This window comes from Myotis myotis, unplaced genomic scaffold (assembly GCF_014108235.1).
Source record: "Myotis myotis isolate mMyoMyo1 unplaced genomic scaffold, mMyoMyo1.p scaffold_m19_p_1, whole genome shotgun sequence".
In the NCBI taxonomy this organism is placed as follows: domain Eukaryota; kingdom Metazoa; phylum Chordata; class Mammalia; order Chiroptera; family Vespertilionidae; genus Myotis; species Myotis myotis.
In genome coordinates this window covers 208,638,874-208,660,948 of record NW_023416313.1, presented here as the reverse complement: position 1 = coordinate 208,660,948, position 22,075 = coordinate 208,638,874, and the positions used below count along the sequence as shown (strand labels likewise).

The window sequence follows — 22,075 nt, the reverse complement described above, 5'->3', positions numbered from 1 at the left end:
TTCCCTCCAAATAGGACTGATGAGTAAGGATGAATTCATGGAATCTACATATTCAAGTGAAAGTTGAAAGTATTCTGACTCCATGAATGTCATCTACCAATGGCCAACCAAGAATATAAACACATATATGGCCCTTAAGACTTACCTTGTATGCCTCTCAGTTCACTATGGATTTATGCACATTTCTTGAATTAGAAAATTGTGTTTGAAAGGTTGCACTAGAATGTTAATTGACATTTCCATGGAACGAGCAATTGATGTTAACTCAGCATCTGACAGAAGTTCTCTTTCTTTTGCATTGGCCTAACTTACAAATGGGTAACTCAAATGTCTATCTTTATTAGGGGAAATATAATCAGTTATATTCGCATGACAGAACCAATTCATTTAATGTCAACATTGTGGATTAAGAACAGTAAATACTTTGGACATTTAAAGTTCTCCTTGGGCCTGGAGATGCAAGTAGGACTGGAGAGTGATGCAATGAGCTGGCTTGAATGCTGTAGGGGTAAAGATGTTTGCTTTGGGCCAGTGAAGGATGGATTAAGCAAAGCCGAAAGAGCAAGAGGAATGTTCTATAATTGGGGACTCTTCTATCTGATGCTCCATCTGTTAAGTTTTATAATTGATCTGAAAATGATGAAGAAAAGTACAGCTCTATATATCTAATAAAAGTGGCTTGTGTTAACCACAGTTTTTTTACAGATTAAATATACATATATATAAAGGCTTTTTGAGGCATTTTGGTTATGCACCATATTTGCCATTGGCCCCAGAATACCACATATAAACATATTTATTGAGTACGTAATACATATCTGGCCTTTTGAAATGGCAGCACAGACCCTTTTGAGTTTATTTCTCTCACAATATGAATGTTGGAATCTGTAATCCTGTTAAAGTTAATAGCCAATGCTGCTTCTCAAATATTTATTAAGTGCTGGCAGCATTTTCTACCAAAATGTCTATTGAGTGCAATAGAATGTCCCAGCCAACTAACTATGGGATTTTTAAATGTAGGGCATCATCCAGTATGATATCCAACAGCAGAAAAATTCACTGTTGGCACTTTGTAGAGGCAACTAGTGTCTAACTAATACTCTGTTAAGATCTAAGAAGGAACTGGCACTCGCAGAGAGCACAGAGTGCATAGACATGTCCCAGAAAGCCTTTCATGTTCCAGACTAGAGGAAGACCTATCAAAGGTGCCTGAGTCTTCAAATGTCAGTATCACGGGTGATAGTTTGAGAAGACTATCTATTAAAGTATGCAGGTTGAAGTCCTACAATCACACAATAGAATTTGGGGAGAAAAAGACAAAGGAATTTTTAAATAAATGATAGCACCAAGGACTGGAGGTTGGCAGTTTTTGAGTTTTAAGTCCTGTCTCTGCTTCTGATTCACTGGGTAACCTTGAGTAACTCAATTAACTTTGCTATTACTATTTTCTGTTCTATAATGTAAAATCATCAAACTGTCTTCCAGAAATCTTTAGTGTGGATTAGATTATCCCAGAAGGGAGAGCTAAATATTTAATTCCAATTTACAGTGTTAGCAAATCCCCACATGTCCAAATTGGAGTCAATTTTATTTACTCATTATCATCATATAATTGTGTATAACAGACATTCTGCATTTAATATTATTCTCCTTAAGGGTAGTGGGTGTTTGTCTCTAAGCTCTTCCCAGTTCCCTGTAACTGAAAAGCACTCCATCTACTCATTGAACAAATCTTTATTGTGCAAGGCCCTATACTAGTATCTAGGGATACAAAGGCAAGCTGCTTATACTGGATAGCTTCTTGCCCTTTACACAGTAATTAGTGAAAAAGAATGTTAAATACGCATTTATAATAAAATATTTTAAAATGCTACTAGGGGAGATAACTCACTGTGGGAGCATATAGCAAGAAAATCTGTCTTTGGTGGAGATAATGGTAGGTTGGGTGTAAGTTTAGGGGGTCAAAGCTGAAAAGGATGAGCTGGGATGGAGTGGCAATCCAAATTGGCTTCCCAAAGGAAGTCAATATTTAAATGATAACCAGGAGTTAGCATTGGCAAGTTTGGAGTGAAGATAAGAAAAGTTTTAGGAAATGTGAAGGACATGGGAAGGCCTGCGGTAAAGAGAGCATTCGTGTCATATTTAAGGAACTGAAAGAAGTTGTGTATGGTGGAAAGTAGTGACAGAGAGCAGAGGCAAAATGGGAATCTGTAAGGTAAATAGAGGTTTAAGGGATCTCCTAAATAAGTTAGGATTTTATCTTTAGTATATGGAAAAATAGTAAAGAGAACAATATTATCAAATTTGCATCTATATAACTGGCTTAAAAGCATTGGGGGCAAGCAAGATTGAAATCAGGGAGACCAATTAAGCATATATTTGTGATAATGTTGGCAAAGAACAATGGTTGCCTGTATTGGGTAGTAGCAGAGAGCATGAAGATGAGGGTGTGTGTTTTAATGCATTTTATAATGTAAAAACCTATGACACTTTGAGATTGGTTGTTAGGAAGTAAAAAGAAAGGAGTTAAGAATAACTCAGGTGTTTTGATTGGGGAACTTTATGGATGGTTGTCATGCAATGAGATAAAGAGAAGTTGATTAGTTCAATTTACGATATTTTGAGTGTGGGTGCTTTGAAACATCAGATGGCAATGTCAAGAAGGTTTCACATATGACCTCAGAAGAGTTTGAACTGGACATGCAGAATTTGATGTCATCATATCTGGTTTTCATATCATACAGATGATACTACAAGTTTAGGAGCAATGAGGACTCCCAGGGAAATATGCAGAATAGAGATGAAAACTTAAGCCAAAACTTTCAGGTTCACCAACACATAAATAACAGGCTGAGGATGAAACTCCTGCAGAGAAGTCTAAAATGTAAAGAAAATAATTTCAGGAAAGCATGGTGCCTAGAAACTTAGCCAAGAATATTTTAAGAGAAAAATAATCAATAAAATGGAATAAATTTCGGTTAAATGCCTGAATTGATTTGGCTATGGTCGGTAAACTCATTAGTCAACAGAACCAAATATCAACAGTACAACGATTGAAATTTCTTTTGAGAGCCAAATTTTTTAAACTTAAACTATATAGGTAGGTACATTGTTATTAACATAATTAGGGTACTCCTAAGGCTTAGGAAGAGCCACACTCAAGGGGCCAAAGAGCCGCATGTGGCTCGCGAGCCGCAGTTTGCCGACCACGGGGCTAAGAAGTCTAGGTTTTAAAATAAAAGTTTACCATATGATGAATTGTAATTTCCTATCATGCCTATGAAGCAACTCTCATGTCTTTTATTTTCCCAAATGTGCAATACTTAGCTCAGTGCCTCACCTTAGTAGGTACTCAGTAAATTTTTGTTGAGTAAATAAATAAATAAATAAATACATGCCACCATGCCAGGGTCTTATGTATATGGCACCTATTCCTGGCTCTCCTGAAGAAGAGAGAACAATGTCTTAGAAAACAACCATCTCTACCCCGGGGTTCATTTTTGTTTAATGAACAAAAATTTCAAATTCTATGCCCTTGCTACCGCGCGCGCGCGCGCGCGCGCACACACACACACACACACACACACACACACAGGTACATTTCACTCCCTCCTTCTCTCTGTCCTGCTCTCTTCTCCCTCCCTCTTTGAATGTAACATTGAAAAGAAAGGTCAAGGAGTGAGTGCTGGAGGTCAATAGAAAAGGAAGAGGGTAAAATGGTGAGGGGGGATGGGGTAGCAGAGAAAGTGTTTTCAGTCTTCAGAGAATGACAAACAATGGAATCAAACATATTTGACAGTCATTTTTACAATACAGCTGGTAATTCCCAAAATTCTTTGTTGGAGCTTAGCATTGTCTGGCTGTGGTTTTTGTGTCTGTGCTGTGTGACATTTGCAGTTGGTTACACTGTGGGCGCTGCTCTTCCTAAAAACAAAGTATTGTCTTTGACTGTAAATGTGTGGTGCTGTATGAGTATCATTTGCATATGGGTTTGAGGTAAATTGAACAAGCAAAGCCCTTCTTTAATCCCCTAGAGATCAGCTGACACATTTTAAATAGACATAAATGGCAACCCATTTTTCCTCAATTTAGTTGAAAAGTGTTCAGTGACTGACATTTTACTAGAGATGGCTGTTAGTGGTAGGTGCTGCTGTTGCTTTTGTTTTCATTTTTAAATTACCAAACTACCTCTCATTGATTTCCTGCTTTTCCCAGTGTTGTCTTGTGATTCTCAGAATGCAAATCACATGAAAAGCATATCATGGTTAGTGAGGAAAAGCTTTAAAGTGCTACTTAAGACAGTTACTAAACGGAGTAGATACCTGGAAAATGCACATGGTACTTCTCTCATATACACTTATAGTCATCTCACTCTTAATTTTATTTAAAATGAGAGAAAACTGGATGATTATGGATATGCATTTTCTTATTTATTTTCCTCTTTTACTACAAGCAATGTCCAAACCTATATATTGATAACAGTAATGATACCGACTCCAAGGCAGAGGATTAGCTTAAATAAGAAGTAGGTAAACCTTGGTGCCTGGCAGGGCCTCCATAGATTCTGATTCCCCACACTGACTATTTATTTGCACCTACCATGTGCCAGACATAGTGCTACCCACTGGGGAGAGTGCTGTAAATGCCCCTGCCCTCTTGGGGCCCTGTCTGCCCTCCTTCCCTGTCCCTTTCTCTCTTTCACCCTCTTCCTCTGTCTTACCCTCCCGCATGAGTGCTGGAGGTCAATAGAAAAGGAAGAGGGTAAAATGGTGAGGGGGGGATGGGGTAGCAGAGAAAGTGTTTTTAAAAGCAGCCATGATTTTAAATTCAGATTTGGATCAGATTATGCTAAAGGAATTGTTATATATTTTTCAAATGTAGTGAAAAAGTCACAATGTGGCAATAATAAAATTGATTATATGGGCTACATATGAGTATCAATCACTTATTTCAAGAGTAACAAGGAAACTTTAGCTGTAGGATCTATCATCTAAATGTCACAAATATTTATTCAGTATCAGTATTTTCACTAGAAATGAATTAAATTCTTTGTTTAATTAAAAAATAGTGTTGTGGTTTTTTAAAAAAGTAATATATGTTTCCCTAAGACATTCCAGAAGCTATGCCCATGTAGGATATTAAATGGCATTATAGACATGTTGTTTTTTAGATGACCTATAATTCTGTTTAATTTCTCTCCCAGATAGCTTTAGAAATAGTCTGGAACCTTCCATTAGAAGGATTTCATTATTTTGGGCAAATGTTTTGGGAGTGGAGGGGCAGGAGTTTAATTTTGTTTTGGTTGCCCAAGCAGTGCTAAGGCAAAAGTATTTGGGAGAACAGGAGGGAGAAGATAACCTTTTTCTCAGCCATCATGTCACACCAGCTACTTATGGAGTTGCCAGCATATGGCAGCATGGTGTTTTTAAGAAAAAAATAGAACTTGAATTTCTCAGTTCTCTTGGAACAAGTCTAATAAATATTAATATAGGGGCATTATAATATGGAAAAGAAATCTAGTGGAAAGTTGGCAGACACATCTGTAGAGATTAACTGGGCAAGAAAAACCACCAAAGACAAAAAACTGACATGGGCAAAGAAATTGTCCTGGCAGAGCCTGACAGCATAGGGCATTAACATCTCAATAGTCCCAGCGGATGGCACATCCTCCTGGTAACCAACCATGTGATAAATTGGACCAGTGACAGACCAAATGGGTAATTTCCGTGGTTTCGCTGTCAATCATATCTGCCTGACTGGAATGACCATAACCTGTACTTTCAAACCACACAGTGGTTTGGAGATTATAGAGATTGTGGGAAGAAATGCAAAGGACAGGACAACTAAGAGTCTCTGAGTGAAAGTGAAGGGAAAGTGAGGGTGAAAAGTGGTGCTGTGTTCTAACACCGGGCCTCCAGAAGAATGGAAGAATTGGTTAAAGCAGTTCTTAAATTTCAACTGAAATTCTGATTTGCTTGGGAGATCCTAAAGTACTTGTACAGAAGTCCCAATTTAAATAAACTGATCATTTGAAATTGACTGTTTAAGGCCTTGTTAAACTAAAAGGTAAATTCAGTATCCTGTTCATTCCTAAGATGACTCAGAGGAGTTATAGTAAATTTATATAATCCTAGAAACCAAAATGTAATGCAGACTTACTTATTCTCCCCAAAATGCATTCCTTGGAACATAGGCAAGTCACTACGTATCTATTTCTTTTTCCAATAAAAGCTGTTCTAAACAATGTCACAAATTAAACAAAATGGGTGATTATGGGCTATGGGAGGGTTGGGCAATACTTTGCCACTTTCAGGGAGAGGTGACTTAATGGCTCATTAAAATCTCTATTTTGTCAAAAGGTGAGGAGGCTTACCCAGACTTAAATTCAGTGTGAGGTCTCAACAGAGATGAAACTTTAGATGTTTGTATCAGGGTCAAGCAGGGTCTCAGCTGATTAGATCTGCACACTTCAATTTACTACGTCAAGAGTGCTCAGGAGAATGGAGAACCAAGCTCAGTAAAATAGATTCCATTTGAAATGTTAGTGGTCATTAAATTTTATCACCCTATTTTACCTGAAATTTGCAACCTAATTTTAATTCTAAATTTATGACAGAATTAAAGTGGAAAGTAGAAAGCCCTGGGAGGGAAGAACTCTTCTGTCTGAATGTACTGAAATTGATTGACTAGATAATTTTCTTTCCAGGATAAAAAAATATAAAAACGTGGCTGGTTCTGTTTATTCAGAGGGATGGAAAACATAAGTCTTCCGGATTCAGCAGTCTCCTTGAGTCAAGGTTATTAAAAAGTCTCTAAAAAATGCCATTTGGAAACATTTAAAAATACAAAGTGTAGTATTTGAGCACAAAAACCCAAATTTTACTCCATGACAGAAAGTTTAAAAAACTTGGTAGTGAAAAATGAATCAAATTTGTGTTACAGATTTTGTAAATTGTTCCCATAAGGTGGGAAATTATTTTATCTGTCTCCATACACATCCCCTTTGCAGTTGGCTCCATGAAAAGCAACATTTCCATAAAGCATCTCTCGGTGCCTTTGTGGAGTCCCGAGTTCTGGGCACCCTGGGCACTGGGGCTGATAGAAAGAACAGCTTGCATGTTTTTGTGACAAATGACAATAATCTAAGCTCATTATGATGTTTTGCAGTGTTGAGCTTGTCTGAGAGTTGGGCCATGTCTCCAGAGTCCACTGTGGGCAATTTCAGTTGGGTTGCAGATTAACTGATTGTTTCTAGACTATTCATAATATGTTTCTTCCTGTTATTCTCATGTCACCTTCCCAGATAGACCTTAAACTTTGTACAGATAACTGTGAGTCCGAGTTCCTTCAGGCCTCTATAACAAAAAAATACCTTAGACCGGTAGCTTAAACTAGAAACAGTTATTTCTCATAGTTCCCGAGGTTGAGAAGTCCCAGGTCAAGGCAGATGCAGTGTCTGTATTCAGTGTTCACAGAGGTAGATTTAGTAGGTGGTGAGGGCCACTCTTCTGATTCATAGATAGCCATCACGTTGCCCTGTCCTCACATGGCAGAGAGCAAAGAGGACTCTGAATCACTTTTATGAGGGGTCCATCCTCAAGACCTAATCACCCCAAAGTTCCTACCTCCTGATATCATCACATCGGAAGTTAGGATTTCAACCTGTGAATTTTGGGGGTATACAAACATTTGATTATAACACCATGTTCTCCCTTTCCTCTTCCATCTCCTGATAACATTGACAGTTGTGAAAAGCAATTTTTGAAGTGATGAAACAGTAGTGTGCAACAAATTTGGAAACAAATGCTCATCAACAATATACTTCTGGTTGAAACATTTTCCATAGACTCTTAAGACAAATCTTGACATTTGAAGCATTAATAGGGCATTGTTGAAAGAAATTATAGTTCTCATTCCAGGGCTATCACCGAGCCCCATCTGTGGCTGATTTTCCAGAACATAAAGAAATGCTCAGAGGATTTCCCCAAGATGGAGTCTTCAAACTCACTAAGATTATGTTTTACTCTATTAACAAACACTTATTTAATACTCCTTAATTCCTATCAAGGTTACGCTAAATCCGCCCCAAAGGGTGATGGTGTGTGCATCAAAGCAGAAGAAAATAAACACCCTCTGACTTGTTAATGCATAATATTAATAGTTAATGAGCAATTCTTTTGTGTCTTGCACTGTGTTCAAAGTTCTAAATATAGGTCATCTATTCCTTATGACAATTCTATCAGGTAGATACTGTTATTCTCATTGTGCAGATAGAGAAGCTACTGAGCCTGATAGCTGCATAGCCAGTAAGTGGCCCAGCTAACATTTGTATTAGATAGAATCTGCCTGGCTTCCATTCCACTGTGCTTAATGCCTCATGAGCTTATGGAGAACTGATTTTCTGCACTTAATTTGTTTAGGTTCCTGGCCTTTCTTTTAATTTCTTCCTCTTCCCCCACCCCCCAAGAATAATTTGTTAGCAAACATATGCATCTAGTGTGTCAAATTACTAACTGACCCCCTACCTTTTCAAAAAAGAGATATAAGAAACTAATTTTAAGAAAGTGCCTTATTTCACTAATTTTAAGTCCCAGTACATGGCACTTAAAATTAGTGAAACTTCTCACTGCCTTTCTGTAACTCTAAAACTACTTATAATCTTTTAGGCTCCAAGCTTACATACACATGACAACTGGGAACACTGTCATATAAATACATATTTTTGGCCATTGGCATGTGAGGAAGATTTTAATTCCTGGTGTAAGATGAGGAACCATCCAGTAATCTCAGGCACTTCTAGGAAGGAGAAGGGATCATTTTTCTTTTTCCATTCTGCACCTTTTCTTTTTGCTTATTCATCATGTTTTAAATAAACAGACTGAAGAAAGTTGTTATTAAAGCCCTCCTCAGGCTTCTTCAATTTCAGTTTCCAACCAGGTTCAAAATATTCTGGCAAAAATTAAAGGCAACACTGAAAATGTTTGCATAAATCTTAAATTGTGCAAAAAGTGATAAAACTAAAATGAACTGAAAGAATGACTAATAAGCATCTCCTGTTGTGTCTTTGTCTTTGAATCATAATCAGTGATTATTTTGGTTTTGAAAAATTGATTCTGAAGTGCATTCCTTTCCCTGAGCATCCGCGTTCCACTCACTACTCGAAATTTAATTTGTTCGAAGTTTAATGTTCGCTGTTGGAAGTGCAGAGGCTTATTAGCACACTAATAAATAACATTTAATGTCTGCTAACAATATTTCTGGATTTGTTCATGAAATGAAATAGAAAAATATTACCTACAAGAGACTCCGTGTCTTTACCACATTCTGGTTGTAATTGAAATCCCAAGTTTTCATTTCGCTGTTCACAAACACATTTGTCACGAATAAAACAGGTGTGGGGGGAGAGGCCATTTCTGAGTCCAGCGATGAATCTAAGCTCCTGTAGCCCACACCTGAAAGAGCTGGGAGAGCAGAACAATAGGGCTGCCATCAACCTGTACAACAGCACAGCTAATTAGAGGCAGGCCTTTGCTGCCTTTGTCCTTCTCATAGCTCCCTGGCAGTATTGGCCGTGTGCTTCAGCTGGCCCAACGGCAGACCCAGAGGCAGAAGGAGTTGCAGCTCCCTTAAGAAAGGCATATGGCAAGCATATAATCCCTTTTACGGTATAGTAAATGAATATAAAAATGTGTACCAATAATGCTTTTCATTTGAACATTAAATTTTATGGTGTGTTGTTACACTGACCCCCGACATCTGTTTAGAGTAAGGTTCTGGAATGCTGTGCTGGCATGTGCGATTTTGAGAAGGAGGCTCCAGTTTCCCAGGGTATCCCCTAACCTCCTCCACACACACATCATAGTCCCAATGGTCATAAAAATGCATTTATTGTCTGTTTGTTCATAAAACTGCACTGTTAGTATGTGGTATTTCCATTAGCTTCATTTCACAGAGCTTTCATATATATATATATATATATATATATATATATATATATATATATTTAAATGTGACCTTTCATTTGTTTTTGAGAGTTAGTATAGACTCCTTTGAGTCAGGTGGACCTGGTTTATGGTCTAAGCTCCTTCCTTAAATCACAGAGTGGAATGCAATACATTTAATATCTTTAAGTCTGCTTCTTTGACTTTAAATGAATAAAATTTAATAATGTTACCTAATGAAAGTTTTTGTGAGGATTAAATGAGAACATATGCGAAAGCACCCAATACAAATTTGGCAAATAATAAGCTTTTAATAAATAATATTGCTTTTTATGATGCTGGTAATTTACAGCCACAATACACATACCAATGTCCCTTTTGTTCCTGAAATTAAATGGTCCCTTTTGTGTCCCAGAAACTTTGCATGTGCCACTCCTCCTCTCTCTCATCCTTTTCTCTTAAGTCTTTCAAATATGGCTCATCCTTTGTTTCAGCTCAGATGCCATCTTTCTGTGGGACCCTAACCTGACCCACCTCTCTAAGGTGAACTTCTGCCCCCACTCCCATCATAGTTGCTGAGTATCTTCTTTATTTGTGTCTTCGTCTTGTCTTTTGCAGTGTAAGCTCTGTGATGGCAGTGTAAGCTCTGTGATGGCAGAGACCGTTATCTTCCTTGTCAATAACTATGCACCCAATCTCCAAAGTAGTCTGTGTGCATGGATGAAGGGATGGATTATATAAATGTTTAAATGAGTACAAGAGAGGGAGGGAGAAAGGGAGCCAGAAAGGAAGGAAGAAAGGAAGGAAGGAAGGAAGGAAGGAAGGAAGGAAGGAAGGAAGGAAGGAAGGAAGGACGGACATTGGAATGAAAGAAAAAATGATGGAGAAAAGGAAGAAACTTATACGGCCCAAGGAATGGTTTATATTCTGGGGATATGTTTCTTCCTTTCTCTTTTCTTACCTTTGATCAGTGTGTTTCACCTTATCCTCTCCTTTCAGAATTGTATAGTTTTGCCACAGGGTGACCTCTGTGAGGCAGGTCGTATTTCCTAAGGGATACCAACACCTTGGAACAAAGGGTCGTCATACTTCCTGTAAAGGGCAAAATATTTTCCATTTTACAGGTTATGTGCCATCTCACAGCCACTCAACTCTGCCATTATAGAGTGAAAGCAACCATAGACTATTTAGAGGGAGATGAATAGGCTACTTTCCAATAAATTTTATTTATGGAAAATGAAATTTGAATTATATGTAATTTTCACATGTCATGAAATAGCATTCCTTGATTTTTTTTTCAGCCAAATAAAAATGTAAAAACGCTTCTTCTCTTCTGGACCTATGAAAACTCTCAGTGGGCTAGATTTGACTCACTGTGACCTGCCTTGGAATGAGCTAGTTTAATGGTTATCTGTCTCAAGGATGTTTGCTTTTTAGAAGGTTAATGGGAGTGGGGGGCAAAGAATAAATTTTTGAGTTCTTCCTCAAAGAATAAATTTCCAGCCCTGGCAAGTGTTGCTCAGTGGTAGAGTGTCAGCCTTCGAACCAAAGAGTCTTAGACTTCATTTCTGGTCAAGAGCAGGTACCTAGGTTGCAGCTTCACTCCCCACCCTGGTTCAGGTACATGCTGGAGGCAACCAATTGATGTATCTCTCTCACATTTGTTTAAAATTGATGTTTTTTTTTCTCTCTCTCTCCCCCTCCCTCCCTTCCACTCTTTCTCAATGGGAAAAAATATCCTCCAGTGAGGATTAAAAAAACAAAAACAAAAAAAGAAGGAATAAAGTTCCATTGGTAGAATTTTAAATAATTTTGCAAATGGAAGGAAAGGATAATTTTGAGTAATCAGACCTTTCTGAACTCCTGAAATCCCAGGCATCAGTGTTTCCTTATCTACAGGTAAGGTTGTAAGTGTTGAAAGTGGTTCTCATTACCCACTAAAACTGCCTGGGTGTGTCTAACAAACTCTCATCTCATTTACTCTTTCATGACATAGACTTTGGAATTAAGGATCAATTCCTTCCAGAAATGATTTTGAAAGCAAGGCAATTGAACTCAATCACTACTCTTTATTTATTATCCTAAGGAGTAAAATGTTTTAAATTTCAAGTAATGATTTTCTTAAAATGTGTGACTTTAAGGTGGGTAAGGAATTATTTTGGGGAACAGTTGAAAAGTACATCATGATATTTACTCCAAATGCAGACATTAAAAAATTATTTGAAATTATTATGGTCCTATTAGCATTATTTTTATAGCTGTTAATATGTATAGTACTTTCAATGATTTTAAGACAGTAGAGCTTTCCAACTCTTTTTCTTTGCTCACGTCTCTCAAACAGCCAAAGCTACAGTTTAAAATTCCACCTTGGGAAGATGCTAGTCAGACTGCAATGAGAAATCACAAGGAAGCTCAATTGGAAGAAAAAGCAGTTAAGTATTTCATAGGTAGAAATATTTAGGATATTTAAAACTAAATAGTCCAAATACATTTACTGTATTTTAGGATATACAAGATAGGTCAGCATTCAGGTATGCTTTTTAGAAGTGCCACTAAAAACTAAGTTTATTGTTATTTTTCTTAATTTCCTTAGATACTAAGAATAATGCACCATTGATATTTGGAGTATAGATAATTTAAGGTTAGTTTTAAATCCCTTAACCACCTTTTCTTCCTACCTGGGCTTGTATATTAGGAAATGGAAATTGATAATAGGTTTAATCATGGTCAAACTGAATTAGGAAGCAAGAAAAGCCTAACTCATGTCAGCCAAATATATTATTTAAAACCATTTGCTTGTGTTGTGATTATACTTATCAATAGCCTCTCTGGAATAGAAAGGTGAGGGGGACCTATGCACAGCATCCCACAGAAGGAATATGGGAATAGGAGTGAGAGAGAGAGTCTATAATACAATCTTCCTTGTGCTTTAATTCCTGAAAAGAATCGAGTAAATGACTCTGCATGTAAATTAGGATGTGGATTATTGGAATTGCTCAAAGGTAAGCCATTTAATTCTCCTGGTGGACTGACTGCCTACACCATTTAATGACTCAGCTGTGTGACCTGCATGATAGTCAATCATCAGGTGCTGTGATCCAAATATTCAGGAGGAAGGAGATTGGGACAAAGGGTTCTATGGTTATGTGGGTTTCCTTGTGAACATTCTTCACTTAGAACCCCAGGAGGCATTTGCCCTTGAGGGAAACAAAGGAGATGTCAGCCTCAGGGAGTCTTATTAAGCGAGCTATATTGAGCTATATTTGGTGGCAGTCAAATACACACCCTGAAAAAATGGCACACCCTATTGTTTCCCCAAGTTGTGCCTGACACAAACCTACTCATAAATTATGCCATAATCACTGCTGCACTGTGATTTGCATAAGAGTTCAGAGCATGTTCAGCTAATATATGACTCACCTCACAACTGGAGACGTGCACTCTATTTCTTAAAATGTAAAGCCTTGAAAAAAATAATATGATGTGTTGGCTTCTGGGCTGTTGGCATTCTCCCCCTACTACTCTACTTCAGTCCCTACATCTCTCCTGGGGGACAGTTAATCTTTGAAATTATGTTGGTTGTCATTTGAATTGCCCCTAACCACCATTATAGCCTTTATATTGCCTGCAAATAATGTTTAGTTGTTCCCCAGTCCAAATGTCGCTCACTGAACTCCTGTTATCTGGTACCTGCAGTTTCATTGTGGAATTGAGCAGTTTCAAAAGTAAGGTAATCCTGTCTTTTGCCCTTCATTTGGTTTGTAGTCTTATCCCATAGATCCATGCCTATGCATCACATTACATTTGTGCTTTAAAGAAGAATCTTAAAGCAATTCTTCATTTTCCAGGGAAAACACAAACCTCATCGCATTGCTTTGTGGTCTGAAATACAAAGGGTAAATCTGAGATTTTTATACAGTTTCATACAGTTGACTGGAAGTGTTTACAGGGACTTTAAGCAAAATCCATACCTAACTTCTGGTTGCATTTCCCAGCAGGAAATCTGTTGAAACAAACCCACAGAGCCACATTTGCTTATCTTTCTTTTCATCTTTCTCCTCCAACCAGGAACCCATACACACATCCCACTTCAGTGTAAGTGCAAACTCAGCCTTTCTCGAATGGTGTCAAACTGAGGTAAAATGGTCAGTAATGGCGTCATAACAAACAAGATCACAAACCCAAAATGTAGACCTAGGAATAGGGCAGAAGGATGCTAGACAACAGCTGGGTGCCTCTGGTCTCTGTCATGGCAATAGCAGTGGATGAGAGAACGGATCAGAGACATGGAGCACACACTTTGACTCTGTTCTTAAATCTGGTGATAGTTTCTGCTTCTGATTTTCTACTTCCTTGGTGAAAAGCAGATAATAAATAACATTACTAGGTATTCCTTCCATGCAAGGAAATGATGCATCTTTTTAAACTGGCTTTTTTTGATAAATCAGAATGTTGAAGGGTTCATATTGACAATTATTTCGACAAAATCTTGATGCTTTACTGTGGATTTCTTTTCATATTTGTTTTCTCATTTTTGACCTTGAAGTAGTTTATTTAAAGGCCTCATAAGCAGCTAGTTAAATGAGTTTACAAGAATTGATCACAATTATTTAATAACTAGAGGTCCAGTGCATGAAATTCATGCATGGGTGGGTTCCATAGGCCTGGCCTGTGATCAGGGTGATCGGGGCCAGGTCATTCAGGTCCAGGCCAGAGAGGAGGTGATGGTCGCTGGGCCGGGTACAGAAGGAATGGACGCCGGATGCTGATGCTGCCATTGACGCCGCCATCGTCAGCATTCTGCCACTGTGCGGTTCCTCGCCTCCCCTCCTCCTCCTCCTTTTCTTGCCACCACACCGCCCCTGGGCGGGCAGGTGGCAGGCTGATCAGGGCCTGCCAGCCAGGGGAAGGAATGGGGCACAGGAGGTTGGCTGCCTGCCCCAAAGAGGGAGCCGGCCCTCAGCCCCCCTGGGAATGGGGCCGCATCCACCACCCACCCTGGTTCCCCATCCCAGGCCAGGGCCTGCTGGCCAGGTGGAGGAACTGTGGGAGGTTGGCCAGTCTGGGGAGGTTGGCGTGGGATCAAACTGACCACCAGAGAACAGCTTCTGTGTTGAGCATCTGCCCCCTGGTGTTCAGTGCGCATCATAGCAACCAGTCGTTCTGGTCATTCCGGTCACTTAGATATATATATAGATATATATATATATATATATATATATATATATATATATATATATATATATATATATCTATATATATATATATAGCTAAATCAAACCCTGGGTGAGGGGGAAACCACTTCAAGCTGTTTAATGCCATGCATCCTAAAGCTTTTCACAAGTCTAGAGTAACTTTTACTTTTACCAGATAACATGTAATTTTATGTGTAGATTGATGATTCATTTGGTATATTCAAAGCCAACTTTTGCTATATTCTATAGCTTTTTTGGTTTGAAGTTTTGAGGTTATTTGTGATCTTTATCTCTTTATTTGGCTTTCTTTTATTTAAAATCACCAAACACTGATCGTGTGTGTGTGTGTGTGTGTGTGTGTGTGTGTGTGTGTGGTGGTGGTGAATAAAAACCTTTGCTTTCATTTAATATCATGAATACATTTGAAATGATTGCCAGTTTGTCAAATGAAATGGATTGCCATGTGGAAATGCGTGGAGGAGAAAGGGACATATTTGCATTTCATTTTATAGCGGACGTGGAGGAAGTAGCAGGTGAAGTGTGAGCGTGGATGAGACAGTTAGCATTGACAGAAAGAATGCCGAGCAGTGGTTGTTCTGAGTGAAGCCAGGTGGGTTTTTCTTCCAGAAGAGAGGCTTTGTGCTTTTACAGCAGTGCTGGCAGGGTGTCACCTTTGTGGATTTTTTTTTTTAAATTATGTGTCTGTCATTGACCTGCAGTCCCAGAGAAGTTTCCAAAATTATTCTATACTTTAAAGTTTCTTCAACTTGGAAGGAATAGAAACTCTTGTTATATTTTTATGCCACTATTGTGCTTTTTAAATATGCTAATGTATATATGTAAAACATTCTTGTAAATGCTGCATTATTGTGATAAAATGAAGTCACTAGACCTGTTCAACTCCACTTACCAAAGGCAGAAGAGCTCTGATTATTTAGGCCTATCAGGCCTCTAGTTCATCGCTTAGATGGAATTTATAAATCAATGTGTCTAATTGATTGGCTCAGCGGAATCAAATAAACTGTTTAGTGCTCATTTCCTAACTTAGCTTCCAAATTTTTGCCCATCTCCAATGATGCTAATGAATTTGTCTTGGTTCATTTATAAAGTAGCAAAGGAATATATACAGCTCAAGGCAAGTTACTAACTTTATCATGAAAAGTTAAAATACATATTTATTAAAACTTAAAAAATTTCCTGTTGCAATTTATATATAATCTTATATTAACTTCAGTGTACAGCATAGTGTTTAGACATTTATATACTTTACAAGGTGAACCCCCATAAATCTAGTCCCCATGTGATACCATGTATACATATTACAATGTAATTGACTATATTCCCTGTGCTGTCTATATTCCTGTGACTATTTTTTAATAAAATACATATTTTATAGTACATATGCTATATACCTCCCCCAGAATAGAACTCTGTCAACTAGACATAAAATGTTATGTTTAGCAGTATTATTTTTCCTTAAAAATTCAAGTATATGTAATATGATGAGAATAGCTAGCACTGTCCATTGTAACTCAAAAACTGTGCAGTAACTACATGTATAATCTTTAAAAGTAAACATTAAAATAATGGTTGCCATTTTAGGTGTCTCTTAGACTTTCCCTCCTTAGAACTAAAGAACAATGGAAAATAAATTATCCAAAAACACACAAAAAAGAAACAACAGCAACAAAACAGTTTACTTTCCCTAAGACTATTTTTCCCCCCAAAGTATTTGAAGAACATTTTTTCTTTGATTGTTGTTTGACCTTTCACTCCCAATTGCCTGCCCCCCCCCCTTGTTTTTGGTGTTATCTAGAAATATTTTATACAGGAGAAATAAATAGATTTGGCTTAATAAAATAATTTATTTACATGTTTTTATTTATAGTAAAAGGACTTGAGGACCATAGCTTGGCTTCAGAGGGTCTGCAATTCTCGTAAAAGTATATGGAGAATTATGTGTGTGTTGTGGGTAGCATACAGTCCAGGGGAGAAGATCAACTTTCATCAGACTCTCACAGAAAGTCCATAGCTTCAAAAATGAGAACCATTGACTTACTGAAACCACCTGAAATGGCATGATTATAGTGAGAGTGTTTCATTACTTTCAGAGGCTGTCTACTCCTCCCACCTCCTAACCCCCTTTCAATGCCTTGACAGTACTTTTCTGGGTCCAAGCATGGGCTGGCGGGAATTTGTTGTCAGGGAGTTGGGAGAGTGTTGAACTTGAAGGTTGAATTGAGCTTGAAGGTAAAATTTGCTGAAATGGAGATTTAAACTATAATCTAGTAGTTTAAGTGAGGGTGGTTGTAGTAAGAGTGGGAGAGGTTAAGAAGAATATAATTTATTTTGGTATAATTACATGTTCATTCTAGGACATATATTAACATTTTTGTATAGATTGTATTAATGCCACAATATTGGCTTAAGTTATCTCTATTTTAATAAGAAGAACATGAGAGGAAGTATGCAGGTATTTTTGTTTGAGAATAAGAATGTGCAGTAGCCTAATTCTTTTACATAGAAGCTGAAATTTTCTATTGAATTTTCTTTTTCTGAACATGTACATTTTTTCATGGAAAGCTGTCTTAGTACCATGTTGGGATGAAGTAGGTTATAGACATAAGTAAATTGCATCAAAATAATTATTTATTGATTTAGAATGAAGTAGATTATAGTAGACAAATGGGCATAAGTAAATTGCATCAAAATAGATCATTTATTGATTCTTATACTTTAACAAAATGGAGTTTTCTTGACCATTTGTGATCACAGTCTTATAGACTAGATACATGCTTCCCCGTCAGCTGGAATTGCTATAACAGATTACTGTAGCCTGGGAGGCTTAAACAACAAGCATTTACTTCTTACAGTTCTGGAGGCTGGGAAGGTGTTAGCAGACTTGGTTCTTGGAGAAGGTCATCTTTTCATTATGTCCTTAAACAGCAAAGAGCAGAAAGAGAAGCAAGCATTCTTGTCTCTTCTTACAAGGGCACTAATCCCATCATGAGGGCTCCTTCCTCTTAACATAATTACCTCCCAAAGTTCCACCTGTCCCTATGCCATCACACTGGGGTTTTCAGCACATGAATTTTGCTAGGATAAGAACATGTGGTCCATGACAGTACATATTTCTTCTAAAATCCTGTAACAAATATTTAAGTGAAATGAAGACTATTACATATATTTTATCAGTTAATCTTTGTCAAACACTAAGATATGAATTAAGATAGGCATATTTAATTCAATTCTACTGTTTTGACATCATATGAAATTACTGATTTCAAACTACCTGTATGTATGCTTTTAAAATATGATAATCCTAAATAATGTGTGCCCATAAATATATGGCCTGGGGAAAACTTAAGGCCCAAACAATGGCTGTGAATATGTTGAGCCTTCTGAGATGGTTCATATAGATATGCTGCGGTACAAAGTCTGTTTCTGTCTCTATAGGCATCTAATGAGGTTCTGTTCTTTTTGCAAAGGATGATAAAGCGTTGCTCAATGGTTTTGTCCAGATACACTGAATAGATGCCTGGCAACAACAGATCAAAGCTCACTTGAGGCATTGTATGCATTTATTATGAAGCACTCAAATGTGACAGTGCATAAGTCACCAACAGAATAGCAGTTACCTTCATGACTCTTTGGGTTCAAGGGTGAAGTTCTCTCAAGTGTGCCAGCAAAATGTGGTTGAACAGGTTATATTGTTAAAAATCATCTGCTTTGGACTGATTTTGCATAATTGATTCATTTAACCCCTGCCCACGTAGCCAAACGTTTAAAGGGTGGAAATGTACAGCTCAGTCTCCCAGTTTGAGGTTTGGAGGTTGGGTTGCAGAAGCCCTTTTAGAACAAGGCTCTGGGTTGTGTTAGGGGAAGCTGGGAGAAAGGAGGTGAGGGCTGGTTTTTTTTCTGCTACTGGTGTCGTGGGTCCATGGTGGTCCCAGCAGAGTCACAGGGGACCTGAGCTGAGTGGCTCTCTGTACCATACCTACCCCTTTCCCTCTTCGGACTAAAGGATTAATTTGATTATCCAAACAAACAAACAAATCCAGATTTCACTTGTCTCTTCCAACTGCTTAAAATGAAAGAAAGGAAAGGAAAATGGCCTTGACCCTCCTAGAAAGGATGGCTTTCTACTTTCTTAAATCTTCAGACTCTCTTCCTTGTCAAATTCAGCTTCTGTATTTAGTAAAAACTCCCTGTCTATAGCCGTCAGCTCTGAGAGGGTTGAGAATACAACCATTGGATTGAGAATGCAGCCATTTTCCTGATACTTTAACATTTTAAGTATTATTGTCAATAACCCTTTTTAAAACTGCTATTTCTGTGAAACCTTCTAAGATACCATAAGTGATGAAGACCCATCTGGGTTCAGGATTGGTTGTATGTGACACATATTTCTCATTTATTTTTCCTGCCTTGTTTTAATGAACAATTTACTTATTAATTTCATTCGATAAAGTATTCTTATGTCTGAACTTTACCTTCCTGCAAGATCAAACTTTGTGCTATATACCTAATTGAGAACTGATATATTACTAAATTCCTTTTTTATATCACTACTATTGTCTAGTCATGGTTCATATATTCAAAAGTATCTAATATTATATATCCTTAAGTAGATAAATAATTTTACCAATGCAGAAGAGGTAAAATCTATTCCATTTAGCAATTATATGTGAATGTATGGTATTTACCGCTAAATTAAACCCTGGAATCCTAACTCCTGCAGAGATGAGGAGAAGCACAGTGATCCTTTTGTGATTAATTCTATTGTAGAGTCACCCTGAGTTTTCAGTTTTTACATTTTAAAAAAACAAATTATTAGTAATAGAGAATAAAAAGAACATCTGAAAATTAAGTAAACTTGAAATTATTTTAGTAGCTTTGCGTTTATAATGATATATTGTGCTTTATTTGCAGGACCGTGTAAATGTGTTAGAAACGGTAAGTTGGGGCATTTTCTTTTTCCTTCTATCAGAATTCCTGCAGGGTCCTGACATGGATGTCAGAGCACTCCCCAAAGGAAGCAGCTCCAGAAAACATTTCTAATACTACATCTAAGACTCAAAGGGGGAAATAAGCTAAACTATACGTGAAAGGTATGTGGATGAAGACTTTTAAAATTTTTTAAAAATCAGTAAAAACAAAAAAACGTGCATATTTAAGTGGCCACTGCTCTCTTTAGTATGATGATGCTAAGATTTGCTAAGGAAAACGTAATTAGTTTATATGATCAGTGCCCTGTATGTTTCTGTATTTTTCAATCACTAAAAGGACTGGTGGATGAAAAATTGACATCAGAATGCCATTTATGCTTTGAAGTTCAGATAAGATAATCAGCTTTAATATTTTTTACATCATTTTCATTAATATCCAAATAGTGGTAAAAGCTGGTCAGTCTTTTTCTCAATAATTTTGCCTGCAGGAATCTAGTATTAAGAAATATTTTTAAGTGCCAGAATGTAAAGACCACATGCTTGCCATATTTATTGCAAAAATGATTTATTTTAAATGATTTTAGGATAAAAAGGGGACCGACTTATTTTTTGACAATATAATGGTTCAGTTTAATGTGGAATTTCCACCCACTGTGCCACAGTGGTCATGGAAAAAGCTTATAATACAATGTTAAATGGAAACAAGTTCAAGATACAAAATCATATGCACTTTAATGATAACATATAATGATAGGCAGATGAAAAAGTAATATAAGAGAGTGAGCAAAACTCAGAAAAGTGACTTGTTAGACAAGAATTAGGGCTTTGATTTCATTTCTTCTGTTTTTAAAGTGTTATAAAATATGGTTATATTACTTTTTTAACATTTTTATAATAAAAACCATGTGAATTAGAAGAATAGTAAAATAAATTAATGGTACCACTTTATGATGAAATATTATTCAGCCATAGAAAATCATATTTTAAAAAGTAAATATTGCCACGCCATTATGTGGGGGAAAATAGTGGTATCTGAAGGTATAATGGAGAGTATGATGCAAGTGTCAAATATACATATTTTGTTTTAAGAAAAAGACTTTAAGGAAACACACAAAATATTAAGAGTGGCCTAGGACTAGTGTTGATTTTTATTTTATCTTTTTGTGTTTTTAATGAAGAAAAAAACAAGAAACGTTTAAACAATAAGGCTAATGAAGAATAAAATAGTTTTTATGTGAGTATGAGGAATGGAAAGATGCTAATGGAGCACACTTTAGTCCTGTGTAAACAAGAGATTTTGATTGACAGTGTCCAGACCCTAGTGGGTAAATAATCTATTCCTTAAATTTAACTGGGCCATTTGGAAAGTACACTGACCTTCTCAGTTTCAGCATGATGACATTGTAGGTGAATAAAATGTTTAGTGTTCCTCCACATATATTTTACTTAACCTTAGGGGAGTGTCTTGCCAAAAGGATTTGGCTTATGAACTAAATGCTCTTTTTAAAAGTATGAACAAAAACAGAAATTTTGAGTTTGAGGACTTGAGTTCAGCATACAAAATGCCACTCATACAACATTCAGAAAGTCACTTGTTCCTTGATTCCTTCATCTGTAAATATGGTTGTAAGTAAACTTGTTATATCAGATTGTGAGAATTAAGACAGAAGGTACATGTGAAAATATTTAGGACCAAACATATGTCAGGTTATCACTGTTATTATGTGATTGCTGCTGTTTCTTATTTAAACATTTTCATTATACCAGTATACCACACAAAGCTGAAAATTATATCAATAATAACACTTGGCCTATAACTTTTATTAGAATTTGTTAGTCTTAAAATTTTAGACAATAAAAAAGAGAATTTATTAGTCTTTTTATTTATATAATCTCTTTGCTAAAAGTACTATCGAGTAGAATTATAGATGCCTTATTTTAAGGATTCCTTTAGGAATCAAGGTAAAAATAAAAAGTCATCATGAGAAAA

The 22,075-nt window shown here is 36.9% G+C and overlaps 1 protein-coding gene across 11 annotated transcripts in view; it reads left to right on the top strand.

Annotated features, from left to right (window-relative positions):
- Positions 1–22,075, top strand: part of CEP128 (centrosomal protein 128) — a 344,130-nt gene that overhangs the window by 282,967 nt on the left and 39,088 nt on the right. For 9 of the 11 annotated variants that reach the window (XR_004968369.1, XM_036314524.1, XM_036314495.1 and 6 more), the window contains 2 exons: positions 12,283–12,372; positions 20,069–20,092. Coding sequence is in view for 10 of the 11 variants with exons in the window: in XM_036314524.1 (XP_036170417.1) it covers positions 12,283–12,372; positions 20,069–20,092 (114 nt within the window). In the remaining variant the exon portion in view is untranslated. Of the gene's footprint in view, positions 1–12,282; positions 12,373–12,534; positions 12,583–14,009; positions 14,065–20,068; positions 20,093–22,075 lie in introns of those variants that run through there. The other 2 variants (XM_036314506.1, XM_036314442.1) reach the window with 2 other exon arrangements.